Here is an 18,461-nt window from a genome sequence, read left to right on the forward strand (position 1 = left end):
GTCCACTAAAACCAAAACATCATTATTTGCGGCACTATCCAGCACTTATTTTTAAATTTGGCCCCTTGATTAGAGTATATGGACGATGCGTTTTGAAAGCAAACACTCCTACTTCAAGAGATGTGCCAGGCATTTGAAAAACTTTAAAAACATCTGCCTAACTTTATCTGAAAGACATCAGAAGTTTCAGGCATATCTTTCAGCTGGACCAGGATGCAGTCAGCTTCTGCAAGTCAAAGACTGTTGCACTTTTTATCCCAACCTTTACAGTGACACAATTAAACATGCAGTAAGAGAGTTTACTTTTTCAGAAATTAATACTAATGTATCCACAGACATCGTGTACAAAGGTACATCATATAAAAAAGGTAATTTCCTTGTGTCAAAAAATGATGAGGCCATTGAGTTTGGAGAACTTCTCATTATTTTAATTCAAAATGATGACACAGTGTATTTTGTGATGGGGGTACATAAAGCTGACTATCATTCTGAATACCATCTGTACTCCGTGACAAAACAGAACACCAGGTTGCAATGTCTTAACATTAATGATTTGGTTGATTTTTATCCGTTACCATCATACATTTTAAACGGGCATCAAGTCATTCCACTGAAACACAGTGTGCTGTCGAAATAAAGAGGTCTTGGCCACAGTGGTGGATAAACCACACAAAAAATGCTCATGTATGGTTAGTAAAAAAATATAGTAAAAACATACCATTTGGAAAAATATGAAAGTATAAATAATTTTTTTTTTCTTTTAGATGCACATTTTTTTTTTAAATCCTCAGACACATATTCAAAAGAAGTGGCTCCTCTTAAATGCATGTTGTTACTTCACTAATATCTAATTTCTACTTGCTTGATTCTAGAAATGTCTGACTCAAGAGAGAATGTTTCTACGTTCCGCCATCACTGAGGTCTTGCCTGACCTTCCAGAGATGACAAAGGACATTTTAGAAGAGACCTTGCAATCTCTTGGTGTGGAGACATATGAGGACTTTACATTTATTAAGGAAGCTGATTTGCTGTCAGCGTTGAGGCCAATTTAAGCCTGAAGAGTAATTGTTGCTTGGAAATTGAGATGTAAGTGATCTATTACATTACAGAATGCTACCAGTGCTAACAATTAGATGGCGTAAAACATCTGAAAGGTTGGAAATTTCACATTGTATTGATAATTGTGTGCAGGCCAGACCCCTGAAAGCAGCAGCTCATCTGTTGATGCCACGCCAAGACCTCCCTCAACCTTTGAGTCTCTATCCAGAAGTTCACAGTCAACCTCTTCCAACCACTCCCAAAGCCCTAATCCAGACTGGGTGGACACCTTTCTGGTACCATGGGACAAGTTACCAGAGGAACTAATGCAGTTATTAGAGAGAGGTAATCGTCCAAGTCCACGGATCAGAAGAGAGATGGTCCGGATTGTGGTTCAAGAGATGATGCGAAAAAATCCTTGCCCAAGTAAAAAGAGTTCTACCGAAGTTGCTAAAAAGATGGTGGCGAAATATCCTAAATCTCTGCAAGACATAATCGAGGGAGATGTGATTGGGCCAGGGTACCACTCTTTGGTTAAGCAACTGCAGTATAGAATTGAAAATGCGAAGCGTTCTATGACCCCAAAAATGAGAAAACGAAGGCAGAGGAGGTCAAACGTCTAATGAAATTGACTTTCTACACACAGCGTAAACAAGTGAACCAGGGCGGAGATATAAAATGCCTCCTGAAAGAGTGGCCATTTTTATTCAACGAACTTGGCATGGCAGTCCATTTCAAAGAACTTGCCGGAATTGGACTTAAAGAAACTTTCACCCGGAATGTGGATCTGAAGGGGAAACGACTCTTGAACTACTTCAATACTGTTGGTGTGAACAGGAACAAAAAGTTCCTACAGGCTGTAACAAACTTGAGAGTGATCAGGGGAGAGTTGAGTGGTTGCTCTGAAGACGTCAAAGAGATGTTGCTGCTTTTGCTGTCCTACTTTAACAAGAAGGAAGACGCAATGCTCTGTTATGTGGAGGACACCTGCCTGGCTGAGGAAGTACAGATGGACCAAGTTCGTTTGACTCCCACCCTCAACCCGGTCTCATTGGAAATACGTACCTCTGCACACTTTTTTGCAGCGCCAGAAATATGTACCAACCGCTACATATAGCTACAGTTTTGAAACACAAACATCCACTGGGTTCGCTAAAGAGACTGTAGGCTACGTGACATCGTGATCGATGTAATACTCGTATATCCCATTATCCTAAAACTGGGTTATTTTAGTGATAAATGTTAAGGGGTACGTGTTCTTTTATTGAATCATGTTTGCTGTAATGGTAAATGGAAAGTTAGAACCATGTGAGTGCTCATGACGTCAGAAGGACAGATATGCGAATGCCTGTGTGATTTAGCTAACGTTAGCAGCTAGCTGAAATTCAACAGCATAGCTAGGCTACATCTCCAGAACCCCGGCAAAGTAGGTATGTTTGTAGCCAGGTGGGTAGTGAGCTAGCGCTTGCTAAGGTATTTTTTTAGCGATACGTTTGCTGTAATGGTAAATGTGACGATAGAATCATGTGTGAGCACTATCGATGAACTCAATGCTCTGTTACGTATCCTGTAGTATGTTTTGTAGTTAACGTTAGGTGGATAACGTTAGTGAGATAAGTTAATGTTGGCTACCCTGTACAGTCTGAACGATTTGCACATACAAACATTCAACAAATAAGTGCAAACAAATGCGAGATATTGCATTATGTATATAAGCTTAATCTGCGTCCATATCCAAAGAACTACAAATCCCATGTCGACCAATTAAGTTTGTGTTGCCATAATACGGCAATATACAACATGGTGTAATTATTATTTTTTGTACAGTAGGAATTAGGAAACTATATTTCCGTGTAGCCAATTGCCTTATATCACCAACATTTTTTAAGTGTGCTTGCAGGTACCCGCCACATCAATTAGAGGAGGAAGAGTGACGTTTTTTAGCCTATCAAGCAGGTTAGTCTTTCATGTAGCACCAACTTGAGCCATGGCCATGATTGCATGTGACTCATGACTGTGTAGTACTACATTTATTTCTTACGGCAAAGATGCCTTATTAATTTCAAAACATTTAAAGTAGGCTATGGACTAATTACAGCCAGGACAGGATGTGAAAACAAGACATGTCCTGGGAAAACAGGACTGTTGGTCACCCTACATGCAGTTTATGTAGTTAGACTAGATGTTTCGGTTCCGTTTCCCAAGCAACTAGCCTACTTTTGCCAGGAGTTTCTATAGCAAAATGTTTACAGTTCCCTTGCTAAAATATGCTTTGGTACTTTCCTGTTATCCGGACCCCACCATATACCATTTCAGAACTATAGTCATCCCTCATTGGTCTTAACCCCAGTGACGGGTAGGTTTAGGGGCGGGGTTAGGGGTAGGCCATCGTGGGGTCCGGATAACAGAAAAGTACCAACTTTCTTTTAAAATATTTGAAGATCACTATCTCTCTGCCTTTTGCACTATAACGCAGACAAGTGAGTTAAATAATGCTAGTTGATGTCTCTTTTCTCCCATTTTTTTTTTTTTTTTTACTCTGCCTTTGTGTTCCAGACTTCATGTGATGAGCATATCAGCATTGCTGATAGAATATATCGGGAATGCCAGCAGAGCGGACCACTTCGTTTTTTTGACTGTGTCCCTCCAGCTGGCATGAAACATTGTCTCAAGATTGGCGAGGGGACTTTTGCAGAGGTCTTCTCGATTTCAAATGGTTCTAATGAGGCCATCGCTCTCAAAGTATGTGCTCAATTTATCCATATACAATTTCATTGTAGAAGCATACTATTTACTGTCTTACAGGGCACAGGGTGACTTAATGCACCTAACACATACATAAGTTCAAAATGTATTTTAAATATTATATCTATTTATGTAAATAGATGTTTAGTCACTGATTTTTAAGCAGAATTATTTCTTAAACATACAAAAATGACTGAAGTGATGTTTAAAGCCTAGTTCACACTACGTGATTTTAAGCCCGATTTAAGCCCGATTTGCAAATCGTTGAGTCGCCGACAAGTCAGGGTGTTATCGCGTGCAAATCGCGGGCGATTAGCGGACGATTAACGCTCGCCAATCAGTTAGTGTGAAAGAGCCAACAACGCATCAAAGACAGCTCGCAGACAGCTCGCAGACAGGTCACCGAGCTCAGAAAAATATCTAGCATGCTAGATATCTCGCCCAGTCGCGCGACTCAATCTCAGTGATGTCATGAGTACAGCCAATCATAGCAACGCATGGGTTGAGGACACCAGGTAAATCTTACTTTTTCTTTTTTGCATTTTTTTTCTCAGAGCAGATCGTCGAGCAAACAGTGTGCAGCACTAGTTTCTGTCTGACGTCCATATTCGCGTGTTGTGTTCTTCTCTGCAGTTTCGCGTCATTTCTGGTTCGTTTTATTGCGTGGTTTTTCGTTACAAAACATGGTTTCTAGACATGATAGAATCGTGTTGTTGTCAACTCGTTATTTGTTTGATTATTTTCAGGATTTAGACCGTATTATAGTACTGAAACAGCTCTCATTGAGTCACAAATGATATGCTCTTATCATCCGATCGTGGTTGTATCTCTATGTAGTGCGTTGTTAACTCGTGTAGTGAGTTACCTCCTGTTGTGGATCAATCACGTTGTGTTGTGTGGTGTGAACAGCTAAACAACTTGAACACTCATGATTTCACTGAGAGCAAGTCATGTAGTGTAAACTGCACAGTTCAGCCCGACATTTTAAAATCATGTAGTGTGAACTAGGCTTAAGTGTAATTTCCATAGATCATCCCTGTAGAAGGAAGTCATCGAGTCAACGGTCAACATCAGAAAACGTTTCGTGAAATCCTCCATGAAATCATCATTTCTAAGTAGGATCTCTGGCATATCTCAACAAATCTGTTATGCATTTGAATGAGTGGTGTGTAAATATTCAACACATCTTTAATGTTCCTACAGGCAGATAAATAGCCTTAAAATAAACGAGACGAACAAGACAGATGGCTTTATTGGGCTCAACAAGTATGCTTCTACTCTTTTTATTTTTATTTTATTTTTTATAGCTTATATAAGTGTAAAATGAGGTAATTGGAAGTTTGCATGTTATATTTCTAAGAATCCACGCATAAGAAGGACATTTTGTTTAGAAAGAAATAGTTTTTCTATAATTTTACCTTGGGTAAACGATTCATTTACTTTTTAGTGTACATTGTGTCCGTGGACGTTATCCGGACGCTATGGTCAAAGCCTGGGACAGGTTCTACCGTCGGCAGGGATCAAAGAATGTCAGACCTGGTAAGCTAAATGTGTAAACAATGGACTACTTGCACAACTACTTCCGCGTTTTACTTATTACATACCGGGAGTTTCCGGTTAGAGTGTTCATCGCACGTCCATACATGAGAATGCAGATTATCACTACGTTTTATGGATGCCAATTGATTAAAACAATGAATAATGATCTCTGTATTAATTATCTCGAGCCTGCTGAAATGTTCCTATAAATATATTTTCTTTCCAACTGTTCCATTCTGAATAATTAATAGGCTAAATATATATATCCACTAACCTGCAGCAGTCTTCTGTCTTCTCATTAACAACAGTATTAGCCTACTTATATTCTATACTTGAGTTTACATTTTTTTTTTTTAACGAATTTGACTAATAAAAAGTACATTGGTGCTTATTCCTGTCTTTTTAAAATAGTTGAATGAATGAATGATCGCGAGGTGTCTACGATCAGAACACCCGCAGCTAGAGGAGAATGACAGTCAACTTCTCTGAATATTAATTAAGCATTTTGGGCATGAACATGTAATAGTAAAACGATTGACATTGAAAAATGACACTGAATGATTACAATATTTAATCCAAATAAATAAATGTTCGTGTTTCGTACTGATTTTATTCATCTGTTCACACATTTCAGCGTCGCCGTCACTAGTGTAGACGAACACTGGCACGCTGCAGTGAAATAATGGCGTATTTTTAACAGCCGCAGCTTTCTCGGATTGCCTTGGTTTGGATTTAAACTTCATGTTCCGATGAGTTTTGAAAATTCTGCACACGGTAAACATCAGAATATCCTAGTCATAGATGCAGAGGGCTGGACGGCCAATCATCCTCGTCCAGAGGACATCATGGCGAAGTGGAGGCCGCTCAGCAGAGCACAGGCGGAGAGTGACCCGGGCATCATCAAGGGGGTGACCAGGCAGAAATGGTCGGGTCTGGCTGTGAAGGCCTTTGGGGAGCAGAAAGGTATGTACAACTGTCTTATGAGCTCAGTAAAATCCATAAATAAAATGAATATAATAACTGAACAGCACATTAATGACTCCCTCTTTTTGACCACAGGCGTTGTTGCAACCAAGGCCTTCGGGAAGGGCTCCATCCTGTGTGATTTCCACGGAAAGGTGATCACAGGTGCTGAGGGCAGGGAGATGGCAGAGACGCAGGACCAGCTGGGAAACCTGTTTTTCTTCAAACATGGCCCTGACGAAATCTGCATCGATGCGGAGACTTTCCCCTGTGAGTGCCACCCGTCTCTGGAAACCATCGGGAGATGAATTACACACTCAAAGAAGAAGTGCAACGTGCAGCCATGCCACTGCATAGTGAAGCTTCAGGGGGGAGACAGGCATGTCCTGCTCTTTCAGGCCACCACGGACATTAAGAAAGATGATAAGATCTGCTTCGACCACGGCATCAAGAAGAGGACTTTTCGTGGGGAGATAGAGGAGCTGGAGTGGCTGAACATTTGATTCTTTACAATTTGTGTCACATTTTATGACACAAGACTATGAACTATCAATGTTTTGTTTGTCAACTGTGAGCTTGCGAATAAACTATAGATGTTTGGACAAAATTGGGAGCTTGCGTATGGACTTGATGTTCATGTAAAAGGAGCCTCAGTAGCGTCTAAACATTGTAGTTTCATGTAAAAGGAGCCTCAGTGTGACCAATGAAATAATTGACCTTGATCTACGTCCTGGAGCTGGAGTGGTTGGATCTCTGACAACCCGGACAGACTCTATTTTTTCAGACTGTGATTTTGCCGGACGTCTGCTTGCCTCTCACAGACCATGTGTGACAAATTTAAATGGAGCCTCGTTGTGAACTGACAACCCAGACAGACTGTATTGTAAGTAGAGTAAAGTACTTATTGTAAGTGTGTTGTAAATACTTTGTATTGTACATGAATTTATGCTCACTAAAGTTATAAATCAGTCTATAAATGAAAGTACTTTCCCTACAGCTCTGAAAACAGCCATAGTAAAGCCTATACACAAGTCAGGAGATAAGCTCCAGGGGCCTCGTTTATAAACGTTGCGTACACACAAAAGAAGGCGTACGCCGCTCTCTACGCAATAGTTGGTGTTTATAAAAAACAAACTTGACGGTAAAATGTGCGGTCCTTCACGCCAGCTCTGACCCAGGCGTACGCACAAAAACGGGTGAAATGAGAAATGGCGACACCGTCGGCAGCTGGAAAAACACGTGAATGTGTGTAAAACTGTAGACGGTTGTGTAAAATAAATGGCAATACTGCCTCTCATAAATAACACGAAGACTTCACAAAGCAAGTCTTACAATTAACAGCCTACACGAACACCCGTTTGATCGATCTGCAACAGAAATGCAAGTTAACATTTCCGAATTTCCAAAAAAGAAAGAAATATGTTCTTCAATAATATTGGCTTATACAATTCATTCTCATAAATAAGATGGTAAACAGAACAAAATAATGTACAAAACTGATATTCTCGCCATTACTAATGCCAAAAAGGCACTTGAGTGGCAAAAGGTTGCAGACGGCGTAAATGCTGAGCCTCACAACCTCGGACTGTGGCCGAAATAAAAAAGAAATGGTCGGATTTCAAAGTCGAGGCAAAAAAGCGTCTAGTCATTAATTCAATCAGAGAGGGCCAAGGAGTTGGGCGAAATCAAGACTGTCCAAACTGAAATAAACTGCACAATGAGGGAATTCTTCAATAAATAATATATTTTTCCACAGCTTTTGTTGTGAAGATGATGCTTTGAATCCTTCCATTTAATCGCCACATCTTCTAAGAGCGCAAGATCAGCCATTGTGCGTCATTATACGCATTGTGATGGGGCATTTTACTTACATCCATTTAATTCTGCATCTGACAAGCTACGGATGTCGGTTATAATCTAAATGGGAAATAGTTCAGCGCAAATGTAATTTCTTGCAGCTTTCTGAATGGTTGAGACACGTTATTTTATCAAAAATAAAACAAACTATAGGCATATGCATGAATACCATGATTCCGGAGCTGATGAAGATATTTTTACAATGAAAACAACTTTCCCCAGTGGACAAATAATACACCTATTTATCGATCTATCTAGGCTATATATCTCTCTAATTATCTACCTGACAAACGATTTAATTGCTATATCTGCTCCATTAGACGGACATATTGGTTGTCCACACTGTGCCCTCCAAACAACATTTCTCTCCTCTTTTCCACCTCGCCAATGATAACTTCTACTTCACATTGAGTGAAGTTATGTTTTTTATTATTTCCTCTCTGTGTTTAACATGATTTCGCAATTGATGAATATTAAAGGGGGGGTTGACTGCGATTTCACTTTTTTCATGTTAAATAGTGTGTAATGTTGCTGTTGGTGCATGAACAGTATCTGCAAAGTTGCAGCGCTGAAAGTTCAGTGTAAGCAGAGATATCGTCCTTTAAAAATCAGGAAGTTTAATTGCCTACAAAAACGACTGGATTGGGACTACAGCTGGGTTATGGTACATCACTAACCCACACATTTACATCAACCCTCCCTCCAGAATAAGCAGAAAAGAGCATGACCATATTTCAGCAGCTCCAGCTCGTCGAGTGAGTTGTTCACGCAGCTGTCAGGTCTTCTGTGTTTCGGCTTCCCACGGACGCTGTACTTCGTCAACAATGGATACAATTTATGTTTGATTATGTTCCTGAAAATGACGATGGTAATCTAGCTCTCTGTGCTGCGCATTTTACGGAAGACAGCTTCCAGAATCTCCACGAGTTCAACACCGGATTCAACAAGAAACTGTTACTAAAACATGAAGCAGTTTCAACTTTAAAACCAGAGGCAGCAGTTGTTGGGCCACAACCTGTAAGTAGGCTAAGACTTCATCATTTTAAATGTATTTGCATGTATAATTCCAGATGTGATGTTTTAGTTTTGTCAAATGCCAGCGCTGGCTTTATATCCACTTAGTTATGCTATTTTGCGTCTACGACAAACGCGTACAAACATTTTCGACCTGAATTTGTATGTGTACTCATTTTATAAATGTATTTATCATGTATACTTAATCATCACTTTGTGATGTAAGAACAGGTTTGTTATGTGTGGGTGATGAAAGGAGACACAGGGTCGGCGAATACTGGGACTCGTGCACTTTTATTTACACAACTCTTCACAGTGCGAGGTCGCGCTCAAATAAAGTTAACTCAGAATGTCAAAGGCAAAAATAAATAATATAATACTCTTCCCACTAAACACAGCTTTGCCGAACACAGTTGCAGTGAAAACTCTTCCCGCTGAATACAGCTTTCAAATGTCCCGTGTTCGGTAACAGGACTCCATAGGATACGTGCACGAGCGGCAGTCTCTCTCTCAAACTGTTGTCCGCACGGCCCGCTTATATGCGCTCTCCTCACGCCAATCACTAAAATCACAGACAGGTGTTTGTCATTTGAACTTGACCCACTTATTCACCGCTCGGCTCCGTCCGTCCCAGCTCTCTCACAGTCAGAGCCGGCCCGAGCCTTTTGGGGGCCCTAAGCAGAATTTGATTTGGGGGCACCTCCCACGACGCGGAGTCACCTGTGTTTGACGATTATTGACACAAATGTCACGCAATAATGATACATTATAAATGAACACACTTCGGTTATGTATTAGGCTACAACTGAACAAAATTAATACTTAATAAAAAAAATAGATGCCTACTTAAATAAAAAAAGTTTAACAGTCTTAAAAACTGTCTCAAAACATAAAATAAATTATTTGCTAAAATTATGACAAAACTGAGAAACATAAGAGCAAGGCTTTAAAAGGCTTATTGTTGAAAACTAAAAATATTTGGCCTCCACTGTCTCAATACAGTGTAACTGTCCTCAAAAGCTTTATTATTATCGTAAGAGACTTTCTTAGATATTACATGACATAATCCAACAAAGTCTGTTACTATAATACCGGTAATAATGTTCTGGCGCTCGTTGTATGTGTGTATGCAATGTATTTTTCCCCTCGGGGCTTGCCGTAGATGGGTTGTGCGCAGACTGCACACTTGGTAGGCTACTGGAGTGTCGGGTTTTTGGAGGTCTGATGTGTGGTATAATAAAGTGGAGAAGAGTTCAAACTGCTATGTTTATTATTTATTCAAACTGCTACCCTTAAACCTTGAAGGTTCAGTTCCCCTGCGGGCTGTTTTCTCTAATACCGATACCGTGACTAGGCGCAGTTGCGCACTAATTGTCTATGCACACGCGAGGTGTCTAGAGGATTATGACTTGACTTAAACGCAGGCAGACACAGCAGCAGTTGTAACTTGTAGGCAGGTATATTGATCATTAAATCAGAGTTTTGTTGTCTTGAATGATTCATTCAGTCATATTCATTCATTCATTGATTTATGTCACTTGTTTAAGTAATCTAAAAATAAAAATAAAAAATAACCCCGAGCGGCCACTTAGTTCGCTTATGCCTCGGGCCGGCTTTGCTCACAGTCCCACTACAGGACCAGCTGCATCTGGACCGGAGCGCAGGCACATTTCGCCCGTAAAGGTAATGGGCGTTAACCTTCCGGACAATGTGAGCGACAGTTTAGCCAATCACAACACACCGGCCCAAACTAACCAATCAGAGCCCACTGCCTGTTTCTGGGGGAGTGGTTTCATAGACTCAGGAAGTCAACCGCTCGTTCAGGGGACAGAGGAGCGCGCGGCTGACAATAAAGGTGAAGTTTATGAAAAATAAGACTTTTAAAAAAAGAAAAACCACAAATACATGTTATATTGCACCCCATAAACACAATCATGCAAAGAAAAAAAGCATTTTGAGCACGCTCTCTCAGTTTAACTTCGGGGTGCCAGATTTCTATAGAGCCTTCCAGGCGAAAACCTGGCTAAAACTCACCGTAAACAGGGCTTAATATATAGCGAAAAAACACCCAATCTGGCAACACAAGACACCAGTCTCGCACCGCAGCCGCCGTCGACAAAGGCGTCGTATGATCATTTAAACTGATTTTTTAACGAGGTTGGTGAAGATGGGAAAAATCTTCCATTTCTGTGCAAACTTTGAACTGAACTAGTTCATTTTAAAATGTGTGAACTGAACTTTGAACTAGTTCATGTAGAAAGTGAACTTCCCCAACACTGGTTGCCACTCCCACGTGACCTGCTGACTAGGTTGTTGTCAACTTTTTCATTGTTGTCATGACAGCGCACCTTCTCGTTCCGTGAACCTCTGGAGTTGTGAGTTTAGACTTTTTTTCGACTTTTTTTTAAACTGTTCCTGTGGTGTTGAGCAACTATAATTCCTGTTAAAGGTTGTCTAAGCGATCCTGGGTGTTGACGTTCGGAATATTTTCAAACAAATCGGAGGCTAGCTAGACCCGCCCTCCTCCGCATCTCATCTCCTCCCCCTCCCTTCCGTGCTTCCTGAAATAATTGTGAACGTGCATTTCGCTGACTGCATACTGTGCATAGTTCTAGCTATATCCTTGTGTGGGTTTGGCGAACATAAGCGTCAATTTAGAATAATAAAAAAAAAACTATTTAACGTTAGCCACCTGTCCAGCAAAAACAGAGCAACCTGAATGTCGGACTGGAAGCCCTTCTGCCGCCGGAGTTCTCGCCATCGTTCAAAAGCTTTGCTACCGATGTAAATTCGGAACTTCGCACGTTCTTTATCCGACTCATTCTTCTTTTTAATTTGTTCCTCAGAACGACGTCTCTTTGGTCGTGTGTCGGCCATTTTTTAAACTTCCCTCTGACGCTTCTATCTCCTTCACACACACACACACACACACACACACCCTTCATGTGCACGCGCACTAACCCCCCAGATCCACCCTCAAATACTTCTTGCCAGTGATTGGCTGGAACACTGTTTGTTAGGTTTCGTGGTCCGGGTGAGACATGATTGTTTTTGTTGCCGTTTGTGGAGCCTGTGGTGTCTACAGAGACCGCGTTTTTTTACAGTGTGTTTAGGGGACAGGCAGCTAGCCGATAGTGAGGAGACGTTTGATGTATGTGACAAAAAATGTTTTGGCCCCACATCGCTCAGAGAACCTTTAATCCTATAATTTTATATTTTTATTGATTTAAAGTGAATTAATTGTAATGAAAAATAAATTCAATTAAATAGCTTAAGTAAATCGGAAGTGGAAGTGCATCTGTCAATTCATTGAATGTTCAAAATATTCATCTTTATTTAGAAAAAATAAATTGGCCTATTCATGAGCATATATCATCAATTAGCCTACACATGTTTACGAGGTAATAGGGCATTATTAATATGCCATGTAAGGTGGTATGTGCTAGAAATGGGTAAACCACTATCAGTGAGTCTGCCCGTGGGGTGGAGGCACCGCCGTGCCAAGCAGTGTCCCACATTGTCCCTCAGAAACATACCCCTTGTCCCCCCTTGGGCTTATTAGCAGGTGGTCACCCTTGCGTAAGGCCTTCGACACAGTAAACCATGAACTACTGATAGATAAATTAACACATTTCTCTATTAGTATAAGTACAAATAATTGGATTAAATCTTTTCTCAGTGCAAGGCAGCAGAGTGTATCTATAAATAATGTATCATCTCTCTTACGAGCATGCACTATGGGTGTGCCGCAGGGCTCTATATTAGGGCCCTTGTTGTCTTCACTTTATATTAATGATTTTCCGTGTGTGTGTATTAATGCTAAAATGATAATGCATGCTGATGACAAAATGGTGTATATTCATGGTAACACTGTTAAGGATGTTGCTCAAAAGTTAACTGAGGAAATGGAAAAGATTTATATTTGGCTAAAAAAAACAAACTCTCATTTAACTTTCATTTAACAAAATCAGTTGAGGGTCAGGAAATTAAAAAGGTAGACCAAATTAAATGTTTAGGAGTCATTCTAGACCCAAATCCAAATTTCAAAAAACATATTAAAAAGATTACCAACACGTTAAATTCATATAGCACATTTTAGATATATTAGAAACTCTTTGACCATAGGTGCATCTAATTTACATCTAAATGTGATGATATTTCCACACTTTCGATTCTGCATGACGAGTTGGTCACAAGCATGTAAAACAGCATTAAGGCCCCTGGAATCTTTGTAGAAAACTTCTCTAACGCTTATGACAAGAAATCTCGGTTATTTCATTATTGTCATATTCTTAAAAAAACATAGGATATTAGGTTTGAAAACAATCATATATTCAAATATCTGTCTCTTGTTTAAGATCATAAATAGTACTGCAACCCCTCTGTTAAAAAAAGTTGATCTCACTGAGTTCAGAAATGACATCTCGAGCCACTAGGTCGACTGTTCGGGGCGAGTGCACGATTTCTCGGTGTAAAACAGTTTTCGGCAGCTTAGCTTTCTCATGTGTGGCCATCAAACAGTGGAACAAGTTGCCAACAGAACTGACCACATGTGTAAATTAACACTTTTCCACATCGGGCCAAAAAATGGCTTCTTTTAAAACAAACATGTTCCCAAAATGTATTGTAATTGATGTGTATGTGTGAGTGTATTTGTAAATGATTTCCATATATATTGTTTTTGGGACAAATGGAGTATTAATATGTATATCTGTTGACATCAGCCTGCCCAGAGACTACAGGTGGAAATCAGCACAAGTGCTACAACCTGGTAAAATGCATCTCTCCTTTTTAAGGTTAATGTATATTTTGCATTGTCCCTGCTCAAAAATAAATAAATTAAAGAAAATGAAAGATAGTTCAATTCATTCCAATAATAGAATATAGTAAGAAAGAAAAGTACGCTGTTACACTGAGATGGTTTGGGGAAAATGAAACTTCAGACAGGTACAAACAGGCAGGGAAACTACTCCCAAAGAGTGACTGAACTGAAGGAACTAAATACAGACATGAATTAACCAAACCAGGTGATACAGATGAAGGTGATTAACAAAACACAGGTGACGAAGATGAACTAATGAAGGTAACAGAAAAGTGGCGGGAAAACCAAGGACATGTGACTAAGAATGCAAACAGAAGATCAAAACCAAACCGAATCAAAACGTGACAGATTGTTTATTCCTTATGAATTTCTAATAGTTTCTTTAGCAAGAGGTTTTAAACTTTTAAATGGCAATGAGCCCTAAACAACACCCTTGTGAGATTCTTTATTTAGCCTTATAATATAATAAAATATAGGCCTAATGTCACCTAAACAATACCTTTGTGAGATGCTTTATTTAGCCTTATAATATAATAAAATATAGGCCTAATGTAACCTAAACAATACCTTTGTGAGATGCTTTATTTAGGGTTATAATATAATAAAATATGCCCATCAACAGTTATTTCCACCACTTTAATCAAACCACTCTTCTTTAAAACATTACGATGTGATTTTCTCGTTGCCTCTCGTATTGATTTTGTCTGCACACAGGACTCACTGCCAATCGCACATGCTCACTTCTTTTATGGCATTGGGTATGTGAACACACAACAAAAAATTGAGGTCATGATCCGAGCAGGCTAAGTGGTCGTAAAAAATAGTCACACTCGTGGTCTTTGGTCAAAAATGACCCCCATAAGAAATTGTAAAAAATGAAAAAAAAAAATGTGAATTTTTGTTTTTTTGTCAAATTTTTTAATAAGAAATAATTTTTGAGATTGTTTTAACTATATATACAAATCCACCAACAACAACAACAAAAAAACGTGTTCATAAACATCTGGGGAATTCACATGCCTCTCCATAGAGAGCTGTACATGCCATCTAGTGGTTACACCATGATTCTACGCTTTTTCTTTATACTGTAACCAGATGGTGCTAATTTTCTTCAAAAAAAATTTTTTTTTCTGAAGGCCTAGACTCTATATTAAACTAAAATACTGTGTTAATATTTTTTTGAAAAAAATAATATATATATAGAAAAATATATATATTTTTCCATGGCAAAAATAAACCATAAATATTGCATAAATATTAATAAATTAAATTAAATTGTCTCAAAATACTAAATTAAAAAGAATAAATATTATAGACCAAAAATAAATTGCATTGGTTTTACTGGGATGGAGAAAGTTTCATTTTTAGGTGTCCGGTCACTTTTGACCGGGAAGATAACAAGTGTGACTCCGAAACGAAGAGCACCTGAGGGTTAAACTACAATCAAATGCATTTCCACACGTTTCGTGTCGGTCCTCTGCGTGGCATTTTATTATTTTTTGCACGGGCGCAGCTTAGAGCGAACATCACCCATGTCCCCACATGAGCAAGGAAGACAACGACAAATAAAATAATGCAACAGTTGAATATGACAATATACAATATCAAGCAAGAAACATATTCAGGCAGGATACATTGTCTCACTAAAATTATTCAAAATGAGGACATAACTGGGAACTTTCTAGAAGCTGTTTGGTGTTTTTAAAATGTGCAGTAAGTGGGACATTCCCTAATGTTTGTTGGGATGCTGTTCCAAAAATGATCTCCTCTGACGGACAGAAGAGTTTGTCCAAAGGTAGTTTTTCTATATCACCTCTGAATGAAGCTCTGGTACAACAACCTTTGTCAGACCTTTGTTTAATCTGTGTAGAAAGTGCAGGTGGAGTCAGTCCATGCAAAACTTTAGAAATTAAACTGTTATTTTTAAAATGAATAAAGTTTTCACAATTTTACAGAAGCCCTGAACCGCAACATAAAAAAAAAAAAATCTAGCATTGTCAGATTAATGTGGAAACGTTTTAAGAATAAAGTCAAAACATTACGATAATACAGTCTTCCATAGAAGTGTGTGCATTCATAACAGTGCGCATCTGTTTGTGTAAGTAAATGCACTTGTCAAGTCGAACTGCCATGGATTAACACAAAATATAACTTTTTACTTTTATCTGGGCTTTCAACTAAATTTTACACACGTGCAAGTGTTTCTGAGGTGTTTTCGTGCTCGTCTAGTCAACACTATCTGGGTGGAGAACACAACAGTAACCGTAACTCTTCACCGTAAATACGTTCTGGAGACATTTTAAGTGCATCATTCTGTATCCAATCATTTGGCCGGATCCTGTGATTTACTAAGATTTATTAACCACTAATGGTTGAGGAGAGATTCTCTGATATGATTGTAAAGCGCTTTGAGTGTAGGCCTAGTAGACATATGAAAGAGCTATAAATGCCTCATTAATTAATTCATTCATTCATTCATTCATTCATTAAGCTGGATTTCTCCATCCAGTCTGAAAAGTGTTTTCCGTGTTGGTTTTTCTATAGGCAAAAGTCTATTCCGGCACAGTATATTTTATAACATCCTATAATGGTAGCCTAATGCTGGTAGATTGGGACCTGTTGAATTTCCTTTGATGAAACAAAACACACACACACACACACACACACACACACACACACACACACACACACACACACACACACACATACACACACACGTACAGGTACTTTCAACAATGCTTTTCTTGTGCTAATTATTTTATTCTTATTTGGCAGATGCTGTGATGACCAACTTCCCAGCAGCAACAGAGTTTTATATTTTATTATCTTAAGTTGTTCATGTTAAAATAATTTTATATTTTTAATTTTAATATTTTTTTGGGTAATTTTTATGTTTTAAAATTACGTAATGTTGTTCTTTTGCTAAATAAAGCCTTTTATGTATATATATATATATATACAGTATATATTACTATATATATATATATATATATATTACGTGTGTATTCATGTTCACTATATATATATATATATATATATATATATATATATATATTACTGTATGTTTTGATGCTTCAACTTAAACTTATTTCTGTTTATTGCCAAGAAATATATATATATATATATATATATATATATATATTGGAGTTAATAATAATAACCCTGGAAGTGATTCACTTCTTAATAAATATTGTTAACGCTATCCTGTGTCATGCAAGAACTGTGTGTGTGTGTGTGTGTGTGTGTGTGTGTGTGTGTTCCAGTAAAAATCCAGATTTTTTAATGCTCTTTATTTAATGATCAATAATAACACAAAAGGTGAATAGAAAGCTGTGAGCAGAATGAAGACATCTTCACATTAATTCCTTTTCAACAGTGGTTTGATAAAGTGAAAGAAGCAAAGCTGAAGAGTGACATCATCCATCTTCTCATTTCTGCCGGTCACAACACGTTAAACACTCGTCAGGAATAAAGCGTGTGTGTGTTACAGAGCACTGCAGTCTGGTTGATTATTATCTGGTTCAGTATCATTTCTATTTTTCTCGAAATGAATAGGTTTACATGCGTTGTCGACTTTTTCACAGCCAAGAATCACATATTGATCTATTATTTGTTTGACCTTCGTGACCTTCTTCCTCTTAATGTTGACGTAAACCTCGTAGAACTTGATAGGCTTCTTGCTGATGCAGAGGTTTACTGTGTTCGGATATATCTTTCCCGCTTTTGAACACACACCTAACACATTATTATGTTCTGATAAAGGAAAGAAGCTCTGAATCGGCCGGTGCCAGGTTTTAATTTTGTTAATGATGAACGTATTCCATTGACCGATGTCGTCACTCTTTGGGACGATGTTGTTTAGGTGATGTTTAAGGAATGTCTTATATTGTTCTCCATGTAGAGTTGCATTCCCCACATCATCACAGCGCTGCTGACCCAGACCCAGAGCCGGCGGGAGTGTGAGAGTCGAGACGACCACGAACAACAGCATTATTAGCATCTGGAGATATTATTGTAAGATTAACATCTCATATTGTAGATTCACTGTTGCCACAAACCATAAAATCATAGAAAAGTGCATTTTTACTTGTTTAATTGCAATACAAAGAAACAGAAAACAAAATAGTTGATGGTACATTGATGCATTTTAAAAATCAAACCCTTTATAACCACAAACGACAGATTTAAAAGATCTAATAACATTTCCAGTAACGTAAGAGCACTACAGTCTCTAAACATCAGTTCAACACAGTTGATGTTATAATGATGCGACCAAACCGACTTTATGACTTTTGCAGTTGGGTCACTGTATTTTTAAAGACAGTCATACATATACATTATTCAGTTCAATGCTGTAATTGCAGTGAATACAGTAGTTGTGATTATTATACATAATTGCAAAATTGGTTTTCTTTGTCACAATATACTTTCTTTCTGTAACTCCATGCTTTGGAGGCTGTTCTCCAAGTTTGTATACCGCAGT

At 38.6% G+C, this 18,461-nt stretch overlaps 1 protein-coding gene across 4 annotated transcripts; it reads left to right on the forward strand.

The window, feature by feature from the left end:
* The first annotated feature begins 925 nt into the window (after positions 1–925).
* Positions 926–7,506, forward strand: LOC148997602 (uncharacterized). Of its 4 annotated transcripts, XM_089123109.1 has the most exons (9): positions 926–1,086; positions 1,192–2,468; positions 2,939–2,994; positions 3,595–3,780; positions 4,813–4,898; positions 4,987–5,049; positions 5,231–5,322; positions 6,118–6,285; positions 6,382–7,506. In XM_089123109.1, the coding sequence occupies exons 4-9, from the start codon at positions 3,694–3,696 to the stop codon at positions 6,591–6,593; spliced, it is 708 nt and encodes a 235-aa protein (XP_088979235.1). In that variant the 5' UTR covers positions 926–1,086; positions 1,192–2,468; positions 2,939–2,994; positions 3,595–3,693; the 3' UTR covers positions 6,594–7,506. The 4 variants fall into 4 exon arrangements, with proteins under 4 accessions (XP_088979235.1, XP_088979238.1, XP_088979256.1 ...); XM_089123112.1 differs by lacking the exon at positions 2,939–2,994; XM_089123130.1 differs by lacking the exon at positions 2,939–2,994 and having other exon boundaries at positions 1,192–2,287.
* Positions 7,507–18,461: the final 10,955 nt, after the last annotated feature.

This window comes from Pimephales promelas, chromosome 2 (assembly GCF_988280905.1).
Source record: "Pimephales promelas chromosome 2, fPimPro1.hap1.1, whole genome shotgun sequence".
NCBI classification, from domain to species: domain Eukaryota; kingdom Metazoa; phylum Chordata; class Actinopteri; order Cypriniformes; family Leuciscidae; genus Pimephales; species Pimephales promelas.